Genomic DNA, 23,053 nt, shown 5'->3' with positions numbered 1-23,053 from the left:
ATTCCATGAACTCAGGGATACTTTTTTTTTTTTTGCTTTTAAACTGCTTTATTAATTTAATATTGTGAAAAGGATAGTTTTTCCTTAAATTAAGTGAAATTGCCCTACTGGACAGAAAGTTTTATACTGAGACAAAACAATATTTAATTATAAATTGGTAAGTAGAAACATCAAAAGGTTTACAGAAAAATGAAATCACAAGACTACAAGCTTGTAGAGCAGAGGCCACATTATTAACCTCAGTGAAAAACTTAGGATTCAAGGTATTAAGGCAAAAGTCATAATGATTATCAGGTTCAGGAGTTTGGAAGCACTTATGATGCCTCATTTGCTGCTCCTTAGTCTTTCTCTTGATTTCCATCATCTGCTCTATGAACTTTTCTACATCATCTCCCTCTTGATTGTGATCAATATGCCTGTTAGGTATGTTCCACTGAAAATTAGGGACAAGTCATCTCATTGGCCCCAGCCTGACATTTCCTCCAGGCTTCTGGCTTTCACTCCCTCTCAAATTGAGTGATTCCTCTCCATTCTGCACAGGGCCCTGTTCTCTTTCATTTTCCTGCTGGGCATTTTCCATGTTGAGATTTTTCACCGCTTGTTTCTCTTTGGATGCCATTGCTCCTGGGTCTATCCTTGCAGTTTCCTCCTCATTCCAAGGCTCACTGCAAGTGTGCCGCCAAGCAGTTAGACCTGAACACCTGCTCCCCCTTCACTTCCTAATATATGGGGCCACCCCTGGCCCACAAACCTTCAGGGCCACTGGAAGCAGGTACCACACAAAGGGAGCAAGGGAGCGAGCAACTGCTGGGTCTTGGGATCCTGTCTTTTAACAGCTATATGTTGCCAGACCCCAGCAAAATACAGGGAAAACTGTAGGGGCTCCATAAATACTTGTTGAATGAATAAATGACTCAAAAAAACTCAAGAAAAATTGATATTCCTATTTCAAGGAAGAGTTACAAACTTACCTAAAGGTTTGCATTACTCCATTAACGGGATCTCTCCAGTACAGCCCTTATATTTCTACTCTTTCCTAAATATGTAGTCACTTAGTCCTACCTCCTAAGTTGACTCTCTTAATACCCTCTCTTTCTCTTGATACTGGGGTTAAAATTGCCAAATAAGAAAATTTTCAAAGATTATACCCTCCCTCTGCTAAATCCTATTCCTTTAATCAGAAATCCCTCCCTCATCCCATCATATTTATTTAGTACCAAAGACAGAGATCTTTACAGTAAATATCATTACAAAAATTCCTTAGTGTACAACATTAATGTCCTTTCCTTAGTACAATTTCTCATTTGTTTATAGGGTTATAACCTTTAAAATCAATATTAATGCTGCAAATAAAATAGTATCTATCAATTGCAATGGAGCAAGATAAATATATCTGCATTGTGAATGAATGAATGAATGAATGAATGAATAAGTAAATAAATAGTGAATGAACAGTAATGAATTTAATCATTCTCAGCAAGCCTAAACTTTGAAATTCAGATTACTGTATGTAGTCTCATCTGACACCAAAACAAGGAAAACACAAAAGAGACTATTCTGGGTAGAAAAACCTAAATAATGGAGTGCCATACCATGCTCATGCATTGGAAGACTTTACATAGACTCTACATAGAAAATACGTCAATTCTCCCAAATTGATCTGTAGGTTTGATTAATTCCAATCAAAATTCCATCAAGGACTTGTTGACACAAACTAATTATAAAATGTATATAAAATGGGCACTAGAATACCTAAAACTACCTTGAGAAAAAAGAATAAAGTGGGAAGAGGAATCTGTCTACTTAATATTAAGGCTTACCATATAGCTACAGTAATCAAGACAGTATGTTATTAATGAAAAAAGAGACACCCATATCAGTGGAACAGAGTAAAGAGCCCAGGAATAGATACACACAAACAAACCCAGGTGATTTTTGTTTTCAAAACTATAAGAGCACTTCAATAGAGAAAAGAAGAAAAGACAGCCAGAAATTAAAAATGGATCACAGACTTAAATGATTAAAATGAAAGTATAAAACTTTTAGAAAATCTTTAGTATCCAGGGATAGGTGAAGTGTTGTTAGATGACACCAAAAGCACAACTCATAAGAAGAGATTATTGAATCATTGGACTTCATTAAATGTTAAATCTTTTGCTCTGCAAAAGATCCTATTAAGAGGATGAAAAGACAAGCTACAGATTGGGAAAAAAATACTTACAAACCACATATCCAAAAAAGAACTAAATCTAGAATATATAAAGAACTCAAAAGCTCAATAGTAAAAACACAAAACAAACAGTCCAATTAGAAAATGGGCAAAAGACAATGAAGAGCCATTTCACTGAAGAGGATACAAAGATGGCAAACAAACACACCAAAAGATGTTCAACATCATTAGTCATTAGAGAACCACAAACTGAAACCACACTGCGCTATTACGACAAACCTATAAGAATAGCTAAAATGAAAAATAGTGTCAACGGTATATACTGGTGAGGGTGAGGAAAAAACTGGATCAGTCATTTAGGGTAAGAATGCTACTCTGTAAAACAGTTGACAGTATCTTATAAAAGTAAACATGTAACTACCATATGACCCAGCAATTTTACCCCCGTCATTTAGCCCAATAAATGAAAATTTGTGCTTACACAAAAACCTGTGCAGTAATATTCATAGCAGGTTTATTTGTAATAGCCCAAAAGTGGAATCATTCCAGATTTCTTTCAATATGTGACTGATTTAGCAAACTGTGGTACATACATAACATAGACTATTACTCAGTAATAAAAAGGAATAAACTATTGATAATCAGAAAAACTTGGATGTATCTCCAGGGAATTACACTGATCAAAATGCTAATCACATAAGGGGCGCCTGGGTGGCTCAGTCAGTTGAGTGTCCGACTTCAGCTCAGGTCATGATCCATGGCTCATGAGTTCGAGCCCCATGTTTGGCTCTACGCTGATAGCTCAGAGCCTGGAGCCTGCTTCAGATTCTGTGTCTCTGTCTCTCTGTGCCCCTCTCCTGCTCATGCTCTCTTTCTCTCAAAAATAAATAAACATCAAAAAATTATTTAATTAAAAAATTAAAAATGCTAATTACATAAAATTTCATACTGTATTATTCTATTTATGCAACATTTTTGAAGGACAAAATTTTAGAAATAAATAACAGATTGTGGGTTGCCATGAATTAGGATGATGGGGGGGGGAGGGGAGAAAACGGGAGGTGTGTATGGTTATAAAAGCACAATAGGGGCGCCTGGGTGGCTCAGTCGGTTAAGCGGCCGACTTCAGCTCAGGTCATGATCTCGTGTCCGTGAGTTCGAGCCCCGCGTCCGGCTCTGTGCTGACAGCTCAGAGCCTGGAGCCTGTTTCAGATTCTGTGTCTCCCTCTCTCTGACCCTCCCCCGTTCATGCTCTGTCTCTCTCTGTCTCAAAAATAAACGTTAAAAAAAATTGTTTTTTTAAAAAAAAGCACAATAAAATATCCTGTGGTGTTGAAACTGTTCAGTATTTTAGCTGTGGTGATGGATACATAAATCTACATATGTGATAAAATTGTACAGAACTAAAACCCACACACACAAATGAACACAAGTAAATATGGTGAAATTTGAATAGACTGATAGATTGTGTTAACATTAATATCCTGGTTGTGATATTATGCAATAGTTTTGCAAGGTGTCACCATTTGGAGGAAACAGGTAAAGTATACAAAAGAACTCTCTGTATTATTTCTTAGAACTGCATGTGAATCCACAATTATTTCAATAAAATTTTAAATTAAAAAAAAAGGTCATTTGAAAAGCTGTTCACTCTGTTATAGAACCTTTTAAATTAATATTAGCAATGACCAGAACTTTAATTGCACATTTCAAATTGCCTACATAAATTGGGAACATAGTGACATGAAACAATTAATATACCTTACCACAGCGCCCAATCTACCCACCATTGCCCAGTAAATGTTTGGAACTGCCTCTGGTTAAAAGTAAAGTAGGACTTTGATGGAAGAAAATGAAGAACAGTAAGGAAATATATGTACAATTAAAAAAAATCTACCTCTTCAATGCTATTATTAGAGGAGAATTTTGAGTATTTATTTTCAATACGAAGTCAATAATATCAGCAGAAAGCAAAGTCGAGCAGCATTAGAATAAGACATTATGCAAAAATGAAATAAAAACTAGGTGGAAAAGTGTTTTTAAAAATGCAACCTCAGAACCCCAATGTAAATGTGCTTCAATTCAATTCAACAAACATTTTATGAGTATGGAGTCTATGCTAGTGCTAAAGGGGAATGCAAATTATATCCTCTAGAAGTTCACAATCTAGTGAGAAAGGCAGACACATAAATAACTAATGATGATACATGGCAGACATTAATAAGTGCTATAATAGAAGTGATATACAATGCCATAGACAAAGCTCTGAGAACAATTTGTTGTATGATGCAAAGGAGTCCAGAGCCATTTATGAATCAGCCAGCACATTTAAATATACACTGAACTTCTAACCTTCCTATAATGTGTCTTAGGCATTGAGAAAGAAAATTGCAAATGCATATTTTAAATGAGAACCTATAATTTTAAATAATCCTGTGTAAATTCTAAAACATGGATAAGTTTCTTAGTAAAGAATAATTCTTTTTTCTTGAGATAGAAACATTTTAAGTATGATATATACTAAAAACTAACAAAATATTGATTTAAATTTCTTATAAGTAATTTAAATCATTTAAAATTACTAGGGGATATTGGTTCAGTTGTTTATCAACTATGATATGTTAGCTGTATAATGAGTTAACTGTAAAAAGCTAGTGAATTTTTAAAACACATAAAATGTTCTGACTTAGAGTTTAAGGTGCTCTTTGGAATTACCCTTGTTCTCTTGTGTAAAAAAAAAAAAAACATGTTCATTGGTATAAGTTAAGGAGAAAAGATATTATGCCATCAGTCCAGTAGCATCCCAACCATCATAAAAAGGGAATTATTTTTATAAATATCACAGGGTCTTAAATATATGAAAAGATGCTCAACCTTAATCAGAACATAAATGCAAATTAAAACCACAATGAGATATCATTTTTCACCTATCATATTAGCAAAGATATAATGTTTGATAGCACAATGTGTTGGTGAGGGTTGGGGAAACAAACACTTTTATCTATTACTAATATAAGTATAAATTAGTACAACCTCTATGAAGGATAATTTGGCAATATCCATCAAAATGACAAAGGCACATACCATCCAACCCAGCAATTCCATTTCTAGAAAATTATCCTACAGATAGTACACATCTGAAATGACCTATTACAAGGTTATTTGTTGCAGAAAGGTAATAGCAAAAGTCAGGAAACAAGCTATATATTTCTCAGCAGAGGATTGGTTAAATAAATTATGGCACATCCATACAATTGAATAATACTACATAGCCAGAGCTCTTTATGTACTAACATGGAATGATCTTAAGCAAAGTACAGAAAATGTATAAAAATGGGAAACATAAGTAAGTGTGTGCATGTTTGCAAGTGCCCATGGTTATATATGCATGAAATAGTTCTAAAAGTAAAAACAAGAGAAATTAGTTAACACAGGGTGCCTCTAGGAAGAACTATGTGGCTGGGCACAAAAAATGAAAGACTTTTAATTGTATAGATTCTAATAACTATCAAAATTTGAACCACCTGAGTGTATCACCTAATCAAAAATAAGTGTAAACTGTGGGATGGTGGGGAGAAAAAGAAAAACAATGCAAAGCAGCACAGCACATCTTCCAGAGCAAATTATTACAGCTAATTTCGGTTTAAAAAACACCTTGGGGCAGGGGAAGAACCAAGGGAACCAATTTATTTCAGTCACAGAGTCAGCAGTTAAACAGGCTGATGTTTGTTTCATGGCATTGTAATTTTTCAAGTTATTATATGTATTATAAGTATTGCTAAGTATTATAAGTATTGTAGGGACAACCCCACTGAATTTTCCCAATTAGCTACAGGAGAGCTTTACCTTTAGTAGATCCTCAAGATCCAAAAGAAAATACTTGGTCAGAGAATCTACATTTTGGAATAAATCAATATTTTGCACATAGAGTGGAACTATGTTACAACATTGTGAGCATCATTACTTTCAAATTAGTGTATATGGAATAAACAACTTTTATTTACTTATTTTTCCTTTGAAAACTATTAGTTAACTCTCTTTTTTCTCTCTCTCACTTTCACCATCCCTCCATCCCTTACTCTCTGCCTCTGTCTTACACACACACACACACACACACACACACACACACACACACACAGTTTTAGAACTCAATATAGATCATCATTTCGTCCTCAGCCCTATGTACAATTCTACTATTGCACTCATCATGCTATATTGTAATCTGCCTCTCAACAGAACTGTAGGTTTTTTGAGAGTGAGGAGATTATGTATTAGTCAACCTGGCACATGTACCGGAATGCAAAAGTTTGATGACTGTCTCACAAACCTCCTCCTCCAAACACTTTCTAATGTAATGATCATTTACTTTATTCCAATAATTTATTTTTTATTTTTATTTTTTAAGTTTATTTTTGAGAGAAAGAGAGAGCAGGGGAGGGGCAGAGAGAGAGGGAGAGAGAGAGTCTCTCAAGCAGGCTCTGCACTGTCAGCACAGAGTCTGACCCAGGGTTTGAACTCACTAACCGAGAACTGCAAGATGATGACCTAAGCTGAAATCATGAGAATTTTTTTTTAGAGAGAGAGAGTGGGGGCATGCGTGAGTGAGGGCGGATGGGCAGAGGAAGGGAGAGAAAGAGAGAGAGAGACAGAGAGAATCTGAAGTGAACTCCACATTCAGTGTGGAGCCAGCCAGATGTGGAGCTCGATCACACAACCCTGGGATCATGACCTGAGTCGAAATCAAGAGTCCAACACTCAGCCAACTAGGCCACCCACTTGACACTATTCTGATAAATGTAAATCAGAAAAAAATAACAATATCATATCCTTCCACATGTTTCTTGTTTTGTAAACTTTGAGAAATTCTATATTAATTTTAGACAGTCTATCTGAACATTTGCTTTTAGGACTATTTATATTTGGCATTTAGACCAAAGGACATTAAAATAAAAATATTTTTCGAGGCGCCTGGGTGGCTCAGTCAGTTGAACGTCCGACTTCAGCTCAGGTCATGATCTCGCAGTTCGTGGGTTAGAGCCCCGCGTGGGGCTCTGTGCTGACAGCTCGGAGCCTGGAGCCCGCTTCAGATTCTGTGTCTCCCTCTCTCTGCTCCTTCCCCGCTCAAGCTCTGTCTCTCTCTGTCTCTCAGCAATGAATAAACGTTAAAATTTTTTTTAAATAAAAATATTTTTCAAGGTATCATTTGAAAGCATAAATAAAAAATTTTCTTATGCATAGTGTACTAGTTTGAATAGTCCTCCCAAAATTCATGCCCACCCAGCCCCTCAGAATGTGACCTTATTTGGAAATAGGGTCTTTGCAGACGTAATCAAGTTAAAATGCAGTCAAATTGGATTAGGGTGGGTCCTAATCCAATGACTTGGTGTCTTTACAAGACAGGGGAGATTTGGATACAGAGACACACACAGAGGGAAACATCATGTGATGATGAAGGTAGAGATTGGAATGATGTATGTATAAGCCAAGGACTGAAATGAACCACCAAAAGCTAAGAAGAGGAAAGGAATGATCCTCTCCTAGAGCCCTCCGAATGAGAATGGCCCTTCTGACACTTGGTTTCAGACTTCTAGCTTTCAGAATTGTGAGGCAATATTTTTTTGTTATCTTAAACCACCCATTTTGTGGTACTTTGTTAGGGCAGCCCTTGGTATCCATGGAATATTATATGTTCATTGCCAAGTAAAATGAAATAGTTAACTAATGTTAACAGCATTATCTTGGTTCTAAAAACATCCTAGTATTTTCCAGCTTGATTGTAATGAGATAATCAACAAAGGGGTAAAAATTGTCTTCCACATCTCCCAATATGAGGCTCTGGGAGTCAGTTTAATCACACAAATCCCAAATAAATCAAGTGCATTCCTAGATCCAGACTTTGTTCCAGTTGTCTATGAACCAAGAGGGGTGCCTTCACCGGACACTGACTCTGCCAGCACTCTGATCTTGGATTTTTCAGCCTCCAAAACTGAGAAATAAATTTCTCACGCCAACTATGATACTTCGTTATAGCAACCTGAATGGACTAAGACAGTAATGCATTCTGTAAGTACAATAAAGGAAAAAATACTATATAATCATCTCTGTACATGCAGAATTATAGTAGCCATTTCTGATTAAAACTCTCACCAAACTAGGAATAAAAGGTAACTTCTATAATCTGATAAAAGGCAGCCCATAAGGCACAGAGCTAACACAGAGTTTCTCAACAGTAGAACTATTGACATTTTGGCCTGGATGATTCCTTGTCATGCAGACTAGATGGGTATAGGTACTGTGTTTTGGAGGATAGTGAGCAGCATCTCTGGCCCGTACCCACTAGACACCAACAATAGCTCCCATTCATGACAACCAAGAATGACTCTAGACATTTCCAACTGTTCTCTGAGGGCAAAGTTTATGAACCCATTGAGAACCATTGAACTAACATCACATTTAATGGTAACAGACTGAATGATATCCCCCTAGTAATTGGAACAAGGCAGAAATGACTAATCTCACCACTTTGCTCTCACGGCCTCTACTGAATATTTTAGTGGTGGTCCTATCCAAGACAGCAAGGCAAGATACACAACTAATAGGCAGACAGAATGGAAGGGGAAAAGTAAAACTTTTCAAAAATGACATAATTGTACATATAGAAAATCCTCAAGGATCTACAAAAAGGTACTACTAAAAATAATAAAACTGGTACACTGGAATGTATAAGGCACTGCCAAGAAAAATTAAAGAATACCTAAAGAATAAATATAACATAGACATACAAAGGGAGATTTAATATCATTAATGTCAATTAGGCTATAAATAAAAACACAATCCAAATAAACTTGCACTGCCTGATTTCAAGCCTTATCATAAAGCTAGAATAACCAAGACAGTGTGATATTAGTATAAGGATAGGCAAGCAGATCAACAAAACAGAGTATATGGTCCAGAAATAGATTCATACATAATATGGGCAACTGACTTGCAACAAAAGTGAAAAGTAACTCAATACGGAAAGGATTGTCTTTCAAAAAATAGTGAAAGAACAACTGGATTTTCATATTAGAAAAATTCTGGACATCAGTGAAATGGTTGAGTAGGAAACTCTGAGCACCTGTCCCTCCACAGAAACATCAAAAAATCAAGGAGGAACTGTCAAAATTAAATTTTTCAGAACTCTGGAAAATGATCCAAACTTTACAACAACCAAGCAAATGTTGAATCAAGAAAAATACAAATGAAAAGTGGTAGAAAATGTCTGTGGTGCTTTTGTTTGTCCTTACCCAGCTGCCTCCCTGGCTCAGTGGCACCTTCCAAGAGAGCAGCCACCTTCACACTGTGGGACCCTTGTCCTTGGTACCAGAGGCAGCAGAGAAGATTTTGTTCACAAAGTATTGTTTGTCTGCACTAACCTGTCTGGGGGCCACCTGATGCAGGGTATTTGTCTTTGTTTCACCTAACTTAGAAAAGACTCAGGACAGCAGAGCAGTAGTCATTGTGAAAAACACTGTAAGGTGAATGGATAATTCACAGTTGCCTGGGGCAAAAGACTGAAGGTTAAGTCATATGGATAAACTCCCAAAAGCCTGTGAGGAAAGCAGTGGAGTTTTTTGGGAAAAAAAAAGGGCATTGAAAAATGTCCATGTTTACTGAGGAATTTAAAAAGCCAGGTATATGTCCAGGGGAGGACCCATGCTCAGCAAAGACCTGAGAAAAACTTATGCTTTCACAATGGCTGATCTCCAAGCACAGTATAAGCAGGAAGTGAAAGCTAAGGCAGAGTTGCAAATGTCCTGGCCAAGTGTTGAAGGAGTGCTACAACAAAGAGCAAATGCACAAAGACGGGAGATTTTTCTTCTTCCTCCTCTTTTTTTTTCTCCTTTGTTCTCCTTTTCTCTCTCTCTCTTTTATTGGTTCCTGGCATTCAAAGAAATATCCATCAAAACGCTATCTCATGGGTGCCTGTGTGGCTCAGCCAGTTAAGCATCTGACTTCAGCTCAGGTCATAATCTTGCAGTTCATGAGTTCGAGCCTTGTGTCAGGCTCTGTGCTGACAGCTCAGAGCCTGGAGCTTGCTGTGGATTCTGTGTCTCCCTCTTTCTCTGCCCCTGCCCCACTTGCAGTCTGTCTCTCTCTTTCAAAAATAAACATTAATTTTTTTTAAAAAAAACTATCTGAGCAATAGTTAAAGCAACACAGATTTCAGTACCACACGTGACAAGGTATATGGTCTCTACGTAAATAAGTTGCAAATGTCACTAAACAAATAGCTACTTCCCTCAACAATAAAAAAGAGGAAACTCTAGTAAAGGGAAAAATCTGATTTCCAGTTACCACATTTAAAATAATCAAATTCTGTTTTCAACCAAATATTACAAAGTAAAAGGAAAGTGTATCATGTTTAAGAAAACATAATTGACAGAAATTATCACTGAGGAAGTCCAAATGCTGGCCTTATTAGACATGGACTTTATCTTTTTAATTTATTTTCTCATTAAACTTTAGTTTTAATGGGTCTCAAAATTCTGTGACAGATTTTTGGTCAAGTTATTTCCATTAAAAATTACTAATTTTAAAAACTAATAACAAAACTGTCTCTCTCTATCTCTCTCTCTCTCTCTCTCACACACACACACACACACACACACACACACACACACACAAAACAAATGGCCCACAGAACATTCTTCTTTCCTTCTGAAGGTTTTACAATGCATTATTATCATTAACTTGTCTTTTACTATTAAACTTACATGGCCAATTGACAGAAACAGTTCTGAAACCATTCTTCCACCACTGTTTAAAGACTGGGGTGGCAGGTGTCAGGGTTAATATTAATTTTGCCTTCTGAGTTTTCTGGGCAGACTTGGTGACCTTGCCAGCACCAGCTGTCTTCTTGTCCACCACTTTAATGACACCCACAGCAACCACCTGTCGCAACCAGCTGTCACATGTCATGAACAGTAAAACACCCCAGAGGAGGATAGTCACTGAACCTCTCAACACACATAGACTTGCCAAGAACCATTTATTAACAATGGCAGCATCACCAGATTTCAAGAACTTGGAACCATCTTCCAGCTTCTTTCCAGAATGATGATCAATCTTCTCCTTTGGCTCAGAAAACGTGCAATGTGAGATTGGGACAATCTAGCACAGGTGCATATCCAGCACTGATTTGGCCTGGATGGTTCAGGATAATCACCTGAGCCATGAAGCCAGCTGCTTCCATTGGTGGATCATTTTTGCTGTCACCAGTCACATCACCACAATGAACATTTTTTACAGATATGTTCTTGACATTGAAACCCACAGTGTCCCCAGGAAGAGCCTCACTCAAAGCTTCATGGTGCACTTCAACAGACTTGACTGGAGCAAAGGTGAGCATTATACCAGTTTAAGAACACCAGTCTCTACTTGGCCCACAGGGAAAGTACCAATACCACCAAATTTGTAGATATCCTGGAGGTGCAGAATCAAGGGCTTGTCAGTTGGATGAGATGGCATAATGCAATCCAGAGCTTCAAGCAGTGTGATTCCACTGGCATTGCCAACTTTATGGGTGACTTCCTATCTCTTGAACCAAGGCATGTTAGCACTTGGCTACAGGATGTTGTCACCATTCCAATCAGAAACTGGCACAAATGCCACCTGTGTCAGGGTTGTAGCCAATTTTCTTAATGTAAGTGCTGACTTCCTTAATGATTTCTTCATATCTCTTCTGGCTGTAGAGTGACCCAGTGGAATCCATTTTGTTAACACCAACAATTAGTTGTTTTACACCCAGTGTGTAAACCAGAAGGGCATGCTCATGGGTCTGCCCATTCTTGGAGATACCTGCTTCAAATTCACCAACACCAGCACTAACAATCAGGACAGCACAGTCGGCCTGAGATATGCCTGTAATCATGATTTTGATAAAGTCTCTGTGTCCTGGGGCATCAATGATGGTCACATAATACTTGCTGGTCTCAAATTTACACAGAGAGATATCACTGGTGATATCACATTTATTTTCAGCTTTCAGTTTATCCATGACCCAGGCATACATAAAGAAGTCTTTTCCCATCTCAGTAGCCTCCTTCTCACATTTTTTGATAGTTCTTTTGTTGATCCCACTACATTTACAGATCAGATGACCAGTAGTATTACATTTGCCCAAATCTGTGTCCAATAACAACGATGTGGATATAAGTCTTTTCCTTTCCCATTTTGGTTTAGGTTTAGTGGTGGTTTTCATGACACCTGTGTTTTGGCAAAAAACCCATTGCAAAAAAGCTAGACAAAGACGTTAAAACAACTGTCTTAAACATACTCAAAGAGCTAGAGAAAACCACGGACCAAGAACTAACGGAAACCAGAAAAACAATATGTGAACAAAAGGAAAATACCAACAAAGACATAGAAAGTACAAAAAGGAACCAAATAGAAATTCTAGAGCTAAAAAGCACAGTATTTGAAATGAGAACTTCAACAGAGGTGTTTAACATCAGCTATCACAGGCAGAAGGGAAAAAAAATCAATAAACTTGAAGATACAACAATTGAAATTATCCATTCTGAGTGGAAGAAAAGAATGAAGACAAATGAGTAGAGCCAGGAAACCCATGGGACACCAAGCTGAACAACATATGCATTTTAGAAGCACCAAAAGAAAATAGAAAATAATATTTAAATATTCTTTTAAGAGTATTTTAAGAAATAGCAGATGAAACCTTCCCAAGTTTAATTATACATGAATCTACATATTCAAGAAGTTCAATGAACTCCAGGTACGATAACCTCAAAGATATCCAAGAAATATTCTAATCAAACCGTCAAAGACAGGGGCACTTGGGTGACTGAGTCAATTGGGAGTCCGACTTCATGATCTCACAGTTTGTGAGTTTGAGCCCCACATCAGGCTCTCTATTGTCAGGGCAGACCCCACTTTGGATCCTGTGTCCCCCTTTCTCTGCCCCTCCTCCGCTCATGCTCTCTCTCTCTCTCAAAAATAAATAAAACATTAAAAAAACACTGACAAAGACAAAGACAAAGAGAGAATCTGTAAAGCTGCAAGAGAGAAGCAACTCAACACAAAGAGATTTTCAATAAATTAGCAGCTGATTTCTCATCAGAAACCATGGAAGCCAAAAGGCAGTGGAATGACATATTTAAAGTACTGACAGTAAAAGAATGCTGAAAATCAAGAATTCCCTATCTAGCAAAAACCATCCTCCAAAAATGGGAGGTAAAATTAAGACACGTTTAGATAAATAAAACCCAAGAGCATTCATTGTCAGTAGACCTGCCTTACAAGAAATGCTAAAGGAATTTTTTCAGGCTGAAATGAAAAGACACAAGATAATAACTCACAGCCTTATGAAGAAATAAAGATCTCTAGTAAAGGTAACTATATAAGTAAATATAAAAGCCAGTATATTATAGTTTCAATTTGTAACTCTTTATTTCCTATATAATTTAAAAACCAAACACACAAAAAGATAGTTATATTTTACAAGGCACACAATATATAAAGCTGTAACTTATGAGAACAACAATATGATATGAATTCAAATCAGACTGTTATAAATTTAGGATATTAATTTTAATCCCTAGGGTAACTACTAAGAAAAATGTAGTACTACTGTGTAAAAGAAATACATAAAAGGAAATGAAAAGAGAATGAAAATGGTACCATACAAATAATAAATTATACACAAAAGAAGAAACGAATAGAGAAAATGAAGGCAAAAAAGTTATAAGACATACAGAAAATAGCAAAATAGCAATGGTAAATCCTTTTTATAAGTAATCATTTAATATGTAAATGCATTAAACTTTCCTATCAAAAGACAGAGACTGGCAGAATGGATTGAAAGTTAAAGAAAGAAAAAAGATATTCCATGCAAATAATGACCAAAAGAGAGCTAGAGTAGCTGGCTATAATATCAAACTATATTTTAAGCCAAAACCTGTTACAAGAAACAAAGAAGGAAGTTACATATATTTTTAAAAAGTAAATGCATCCGTAATTTATAATAATTATAAGAATACACACCAAACAGTAGAGCCCCAGTATATGCAGCAAATATTGATAAACTTGAAGACAGAATTAGACAGTTTTATAATAATTGAAGTTGGAGACTTCAATAATCAAGTTTCAAAAATGGATAAAAACATCTAGACAGAAGAATAATAAGAAAATAGATGTCTTGCACAACACCTTAAACCCAGTCCTAAAACACAAATATAGGACACTTCACTCTACAGCAGAATATATAGTCTTCTCAAATGTGCATGGAATATTCTTCAAGACAGAACCTATAGAGGCCACAAAACCAGCCTCAATAAATATAAAAACATTGAAGTCCTATAAAGTATATTCTCCAACCACTAAGAAATGAATTTTGAAATCAATAAAAGGGGAAAAACTGGGAAAATCACAAAAATGTGAAAATTAATACACTCTTAAAGAACCAAAGGTCAAAGAAAAAAATCACAAAGAAAATTAGAAAACACTTTGAGAAGAATGAAGATGAAAACACAACATACCACAACTTATGGGATGCGGTAAAGGGAGTAGTGCCAGGGAAATTTATAGCAGTAAATGCCTACATTAAAAAAGAGGAAAGAGGGGCGCCTGGGTGGCGCAGTCGGTTAAGCGTCCGACTTCAGCCAGGTCACGATCTCGGGTCCGTGAGTTCGAGCCCCGCGTCAGGCTCTGGGCTGATGGCTCGGAGCCTGGAGCCTGTTTCCGATTCTGTGTCTCCCTCTCTCTCTGCCCCTCCCCCGTTCGTGCTCTGTCTCTCTCTGTCCCAAAAATAATAAATAAAAAAACGTTGAAAAAAAAAAAATTTAAAAAAAAAAAAAAAAAAAAGAGGAAAGATTTCAAATCAGTAACCTACTTTTGTACCTCAGAAAAACTAGAAATATAAAAGCCAACTAAATGCAAAGCAAGCATAAGGAAGTAAATTATAAAAATTAGAGTGGAGATAAGTTATATAGAGAATAGAAAAACAATAGAGAAAAGTCAATTAAACCAAAAATTGGTTCTTTGGAAAAGATCAGCAAAATCAACCAACCTTTACCTAGACTGAAAAACAGAGAAGATGTAAATAACTGAAACAAATAATGAAAGATTATGGAACATTACTACTAATTTTACAGAAATAAAAAGGATTATAAGAGAATACTATAAATACTTACACACAAAAAAAATTAGACAACTTAGATGATATGAACAAATTCTCACAAACATGCAAATTATCAAAACTAAATCAAGAAGAAAATAGAGATGGAGCTAGAATGTATTATGCTAAGTAAAATAAATTAGTCAAAGAAATACAAATATCATGATTTCACTTATATGTGGAATTTAAGAAACAAAACAAAAGAGCATAGGGAAAAAGAGAGGCAAACCAAGAAACAGACTCTTAACTATAGAGAATAAATTTCTGGTTATCAGAGGGGAGGCGGGGGGAAGGATGGGTGAAATAGGTGATGGGGATTAAGGAGTACACTTGTTGTGTTGAGTATTGGGTATTGTATGGAAGTGTTGAACCGCTCTATTGTACAGCCAAAACTAATATGAAACTTTATGTTAACTAACTGGAATGTAAATAAAAACTTAAAAAATCAGATGAATGGATAAAAAAGAAGTGGCATATAGAGAGAAGTAAATATTACTCAGTCATAAAAAAAAAGAATGAGATCTTGCCATTTGTGTCAACATGTATGGACCTAGAGGATGTTATGCTAAGTCAGAGACAGACAAATACCATATGATATCACATACATGTGGAATCTAAGAAAAAAAATAAGTGATCAAATAAAGCAGAAAAAGATTCTTAAATACAGAGAACAACTGGCAGTTGCCAAAGGGATGTGGGTGTGGGGACAGGCAAAATAGATAAAGGGGATATAGATGTACAAAACTCACAGTTATAACATACATAAGTCTCAGAAATGAAAATAAGCATAAAGAATATAGTCAATAATATTGTAATAATATATGGTGACAGTGACTACACTTACAGCGGTAAGCATTGAGTAATGTATAGAATTGTCAAATCACTATGTTGTACACCTGAAACAAAGATAACATCATGTGTGAATTATATTTCAATAATTAAAATAAGAAAAATGAAATAGAGAATCTGAGAAAAAAGAAACATAAAATCTAAGAAAGCTTACAACAAGTAAAGTCATTGAATCAGTAATGAAAAACCTCACAACAAAGTATAGTCCACAGATAACTTCACTCATGAATTCTACCAAATATTTAAAAAAAATTTAACATCAGTTCTTCTCAAACTCTTCCAAAAATAGAAGAGGAGGTAATACAACCTAACTCATTCTGTGAAGCCAATATTATCCTGATACCAAAACCAGACAAAGATACTAAAGAAAATTAGAGACCAACACCCTCTATAAAAAACAAATTTAAAAAATCTCAACAAAATACTAGCAAACTAAATCCAATAATATACTAAAAGGATTATATACCATGACCTAGTGAAATTTATCCCATGATTGCAAGGGTGGTTCAATATAAGAAAATTATTGATATAATAGGACACATTAATAGAACAAGGAGAAAAAAAATCATGTGATCATCTTAATTGATACAGAAAACACATATGACAAAATCCAACACCCTTTTATGATAAATGTACTCAGAAATTAGGAATAGATAGAAACTTTCCTTTTTAAAAAATTTAATTATTTATTTTTGAGAGAGAGAGAGAGAGAGAGAGAGAGAGAGAGAGAGAGAGAGAGAGAGAATCCCAAGCAGGCTTTCTGTGTCATCAGCATGGAGTCCAACACGGGGCTCAAACCCAAGAACCATGAGATCATGACCTGAGCTAAAATAAAGAGTCAGACACTCAACCAGGTGCCCGTAGATGGGAACCTTCTTAACATGACAAAAATTATTTATGGAAAACTCACAGCTAACTCAATACTCAACTGCAAAAGATTGAAAGCTTTTCCTCCAAGATCAGGAGTAAGACAAGAATGCTTGCTTTTATCAATTCTACTCAACATGGTACTAGAAACCTTTGCCAAAGTAATTATGTAAGGAAAAGAAATAAAAGACATCTAAATTTGAAAGGAAGAAGTAAAACTTTATCTATTTAGAAGACATTATCCTCTATACATAGAAAGTCCTAAAGAATCCACAAATAAAATATTAAAGCCAATAAATGAGTTCAACAAAGTCTTAGGGTACAAGATGAATACAAAAATCAATTTTGTCTCTATACAATCATAATGAGCAATCTATAAAGGAAATTAACTAAATAATTCAATTTACAATACCATCCAAAAGAATAAAATATCTAGGAATAAATTTAACCAAGTAAATAAAAGACATGTACATAGAAAACTAGAAAACATTGATGAAAGAAATTTAAAAAGACCTGAATAGGGGTGCCTAGCTGGCTCAGTTGGTAGAGCATACAACTCTTGATCTCAGGGTCATGAGTTCAAGTCCCACTTTGGGGGCAAAGCTTATTTTTTTTTTTAAAAAGTGGGGAGTGAAGATATAAATAAGTAGAAAGACATCTTGTGTTTCTGAATTGGAAGACTCAACAATATCAAGATGGCAATACCACCCAAAACAATCAACAGATTCAGTGAAATCTTTATCAAAATTCCACCAGCCTTTTGAGCAAAAATGGAAAAGCTGATCCTCAAATTCACATGGAATTACAAGGGTCCCCAAATACCCAAAATAATGTAAAAAAGGAAAAGAAAGTCAGAGGACCCACACATCCCAATTTCAAAACTTACTATAAAGCTAATGTTGGTACTGGCATAAGGATGAACAAATAGCCAGTGGAATAGAATTAAAAGTCCAGAAATAAACCCATACATCTATGGTGAATTGATTTTTGACAAGGGTGCCTAGACCATCCAATGTGGAAAGAATAGTTTCTTCAACAATAGTGCTGGGATAACTGTATATCCACATGCAAAAGATTTCTACCTCATGTCATTTACAAAAACTAATTCAAAATGTATCAAAGAACTAAATATAAAATCTAAAACCATAAAAATCTTAAAAGAAGCCATAAGAGTAAATCTTCATGACGCTGGATTTGGCAATGGAATATTAGATATGACACCAAAAGTATGAGCAACAACAAAAAAATAAATTGGACACCATGAAAACTAAAAACTTTTGTGCATAACAGGATATTACTAAGAATATGAAAAATGACCTACCAAATGGGAGAAAATATTTGCAAATCGTGTATCAGTTTAGTACCCAGAATATATACAGAAGTCTTATAACTCAACAACAAAAGGACAAACAGTCCAATTAAAAAATAGGCAAAAGCCTTGAATAGACATTTTTCCAAAGAATGGATACACAAATAGTGAACATACACATGAAAAGATGCTCAAAATCATTAGTCATTAAAAAAATGCAAATCAAAACCACGATGAAGAATTATTTCATTAACAAACTAAGATGGCCATAATAATAATAGTAATAACAAGAAAACAAAATAAAAACTATTTGAAGGAGGTGGAGAAATTGTGCTCGTGCATTGCTGGTAGGAATATAAAATGGTTCAACCCTGTGGAAAACAGTTTGGTGGCCCCTCAAAAAGGCAGAATTACCATATGACCCAGTAATTTTATTCTTAGTTATATACCCCAAAGTACTGAAATCAGGTGCTCAAACAAATGTGTGCATGTGTGTATACACACACACACACACACACACACACACACACACACACACGTGTTCATAGCAGTGTTATTCACAATTGCTTAAAGGTAAGCAATCCAAATGTCCATCAATGGATGTACAGATAAACAAAATGTAATATATTCATATAATGCAATATTACCCAACCATAAGAATGAATGAAGTACTGTTAGATGATATGATGAGGATCAACCTCAAAAATATTCCAAGTGAAAGAGGCCAGACACAAATGGTCACATAATGTATGAAATATCCAGAAGAGGTTAAATCCACAGAGACAAAATGCAGATTGGTGGTTTCTAAGGGCTGAGAGGAGGATGGAAATAGAAACTGCTTAAGTATGAGGTTTTATTTCGGAGCAATAAAAATGTTTGGAACTAAACAGAGGTGGTGGCTGCACAACATGGTGAATGCACTAAATGTCACTGAATTATTCATGTCAAATGATTAATTTTATATTAATACATTTAAATCAATACATTTTTTAAAGAATTGAACTAGGATCCTTACATACTGTACACAAAATAACTCTAAATGGTTCAAAAGCTCTAAGTATCAAATAAATAGAAGAAAAATTAAAAACTTTAATGTAGTTAAAGGCTTCTTGCACATGACACAAAAAGCAATAATGATAAAAGAATATAATTGATAAACTAAACTTATTTGTTAAGGGAAAGAAAATACAACCCACAGAATGGAAAAAATACTGTGTGTGAGAGTGTACATATGACAAAGAATTTGTACTCAGAATACAAAAATTTTCAATTTAAGAAGATAAGCAATTAAACTTTTAAAAAATGGGCAAAGATTATAGAATACAGATCACAAAAAATATTTGAAATAAGTAAGTCAGATAAAGATAAATATCATATGATTTAACTCAGGTGGAATTTAAGAAACAAAACAGATGAACATAGGCAAAGGGAAGGAAAAATAATATAAAAACAGAGAGGGAGGCAAACTATAAGAGACTCTTAAATACAGAGAACAAACTGAGGGTTGCTAGAGGGGAGGTGGAGAGACAGGCTGGATGGGTGATGGGCATTAAGGAGGGCAGTTGGGATGAGCACTGGGTGTTATATGTAAGTGATTAATCACTGGGTTGTGTTCCTGAAACCATTATTACACTATATGTTAAGTAACTTGGATTTTTTTCTTTTTCTTATTAAATATAATTTATTGTCAAATTGGTTTCCATAAAACATCCAGTGCTCATCCCAACAAGTGCCCTCCTAACTAACTTGGATTTAAATACAATTAATAAAAAAAGATATCTGAATAGTCAATAACTACATGAACCCATGTTCAGCATTAGGAAAATCCAAATAAAACAAGATACCATCTCATATCCACTAGGATGTCTATAATTACAAAGATCCTATACACTGCTGGTAGAAATGTAAAATAGTATCATCCGTTTGACAAATATTTCAGCAGTTTCTTGTTAAATACTTTACACACTCCATTTCTTTGTATCTACCCAAAAGAAATGAAAATTATGTGTACAAAATGACTTGTACACAAACGTTCATCATGAAAGATAGATCAGTGGCTCCCAGGGAACAGAGACAGGGCAGGATTTCACCGGAAAGGGATATACGTGAATTTTGGGGGGTAATGAAACTATTCAATATCTTAATTATTGCAGGTGTATACATTTGTCAAATTTAGTAACTGTACACTTAAAATGGATGTAGTTTATTATATGTAAACTATACTTCAAAGAAAGTTGATTTAAAAAAATAGAAGAGAGGGAAGCCTAAATTGGGACTTGGATATCTTCAGTAAGATTTCCACAGGCAACTCCCAAGAGGGACGCTTCATGAGGTCCCTGTTTGAGCCAAGGAATGCGGAGGCAAAACATTGTTGGAATAGCTAAGTTATTCACTTGTTCCCTTAAATTTACTAAAGGGTATGCTGTATTTCCTGAAATATTCAAAGTATTTATTTAAATTTCCTTTGAGTGGAAAAGAACCCCCTAAATTAGTTTAGGAATAATAAACTTGCATATATGTGACATATATGCGTAACAATATATGTACCTATACTGTATCTAAATATTTAATTTCAACTCAATAAATAATTAATAATCAAAAACCTTAGGAATCAAAATCCTTAGGATTTTCCTAGGAAATCAAAGTGCTCAAAGTAGTCTTAACAGTTTCTTCCTATGGCTACAGATAAACCTGTTTTCTTGTTTACAAATTAGTTTTAATTTTCTCTTTACAACTACTTCCACCCCTCCCCCCCATTTTCCTGTCTCTCTTTTGGTCCATTTAATTTCTAATCAGATAACACTATTTAAGGAATTGTATCTGTTTTTTTAAATGTATCAAATATTGGTATATTCATATTTAACTGGCATATACCAGTGAATATGGTATTAATACCTTTAGAAATACCAATACCTTTAGAAATAAACCAAAAAAGTTCTTTTAAGTCATCTTTCCACTTGATGGTAAAGACTAAAGCTGAAGAAAGATACTCAAAAAAGGAAAAAACAAATTAGTATGCCTAAGGAAAGGCAACTAGATTTCACTGAATTATACTAAACGAGACTACAGATCCCATGGAAAATCACAGTTATTATTTATTTAACACATACTATGTAATGCACATTAAGATACTTCAGGCTAATATTATTGACCTAATGAGTACGTGGAAGAGTCATGACTTAAATTAAGCCTGACGTCAACATCCATGCTCTAAAACCAACCATTACTCAATTCTACTATAGAAACTTTAAAACCAACTATTTATTTATTTTTGTTTTTTAAAAAAATCTGTTTATTTTTAATTTAAACCCAAGTTACTTAACATATAGTGTAATAATAATTTCAGGAATAGAATTTAGTGATTCATCAGTTACATACAACACCCAGTGCTCATCCCAACAAGTGCCTCCCTTAATGCCCATCACCCCTTTTAGCTCTTTCCCCCACCCAACACTCCACCAGCAACCCTCAGTTTATTTTCTGTATTTAAGAGCCTCTTATGGTTTGTCTCCCTCTCTGTTTCTATATTATTTTTACTTCCCGTCCCTTATGTCCATCTGTTTTGTATCTTAAATTCCACATATGAGTGAAATCACATGATATTTGTCTTTCTATTGCAGGGACTTCATACTGCCATAAAAAGAGAAGAATTTGTCCTACCTAGTGCAAACACCAAAATGCTAAAACAGTCCATCATTCTAATCCTAGGCCCTTTGGTGTCCAGGATACAGTATTTCAGCATTCTCTCTACCTCAGTTCTGAAGTGTAACCTAACTTCCAAATCCTACTCTTCCAAAAGTTTGCCAAATTCCAATAATTTGTCATTCCTGACAAAGGAATGGCTAAGAAATGTGCAGAATCTTCCAAGAGGATGGATATAACAGCCTAATAGCATGCCACTCTCACTTTACTTAGGTGCATTCACCTATACCATCCTCTAGACAAAATCAGAAAGTCTACATCCTTTCAGGAATACAAACCCTAAAAGTGTTATCTCCCTTCCACAACACCCTTTGCTCCAGCTGGGAGACAGGGCCAAATCTCAATCACTGAGTTTGACACAATTTTCTTCGTCAGGAAAATTATAACTTGGGGTTGGGTACTGGGGAAGAAACAGGAAATATGATTCAAAATTTCCAATCAATACTGGGAAAAAAGCATAAACTAATTAAAAGTTATTTAATTAAGGCTTTGGAATAAATTATACAAATTACAAGTAATTAAAAACTAAGATACCTTTTCGAAGTATTTTTTAAAGAGTGATGACATATCTTACAAATCCTGAATATTTCTAATTCAACTAGAAAACACACGTTAATTTATTTTTGAGAGACAGAGAGAGCACAACCAGGGCAGGGGCAGAGAGAAGGGGACAGAGGATCCAAAGCAGGCTCTGTGCTGACAGCAGCAAGCCCAATGTGGGGCTTAAACTCTTGAACTGCGAGATCATGACCTGAGCTGAAGTTGGACGCTCAATGGACTGAGCCACCCAGGTGCCCCAGAAAACACTCAAAACATAAAGGTTTGAAATTACTTTTTTAACCAGGAAGGAATTTGTATTTTGTAGCAACTTTTATGTCAATTTATCTAAAGATTATAGATACATTCACAAGAACCTAAAATAAAATAGGTTTCATACATACATTACATATTTTGCTCCAAATATAAGAGAAAAAGTTGGATC

General features: G+C 35.2%; 2 protein-coding genes and 1 pseudogene across 4 annotated transcripts in view; all 3 read right to left on the bottom strand.

Annotated features, from left to right (window-relative positions):
* The window catches only part of COL4A5 (collagen type IV alpha 5 chain), a 248,812-nt gene that overhangs the window by 205,525 nt on the left and 20,234 nt on the right, over positions 1 to 23,053 (bottom strand). The window lies entirely within an intron of this gene.
* On the bottom strand, positions 90 to 1,533 carry LOC131503097 (protein BEX4-like). The gene is given in 1 exon segment (XM_058714480.1): positions 90 to 1,533. A coding segment is annotated over 1 exon segment (498 nt). The 5' UTR covers positions 620 to 1,533; the 3' UTR covers positions 90 to 121.
* LOC131503096 (elongation factor 1-alpha 1-like) lies at positions 10,831 to 12,930 on the bottom strand (annotated as a pseudogene).

Source organism: Neofelis nebulosa, chromosome X (genome assembly GCF_028018385.1).
Source record: "Neofelis nebulosa isolate mNeoNeb1 chromosome X, mNeoNeb1.pri, whole genome shotgun sequence".
NCBI classification, from domain to species: Eukaryota; Metazoa; Chordata; class Mammalia; order Carnivora; family Felidae; genus Neofelis; species Neofelis nebulosa.
Note: the sequence above shows the minus strand (reverse complement) of the source record. Positions and strands in the feature narration are given on the sequence as shown.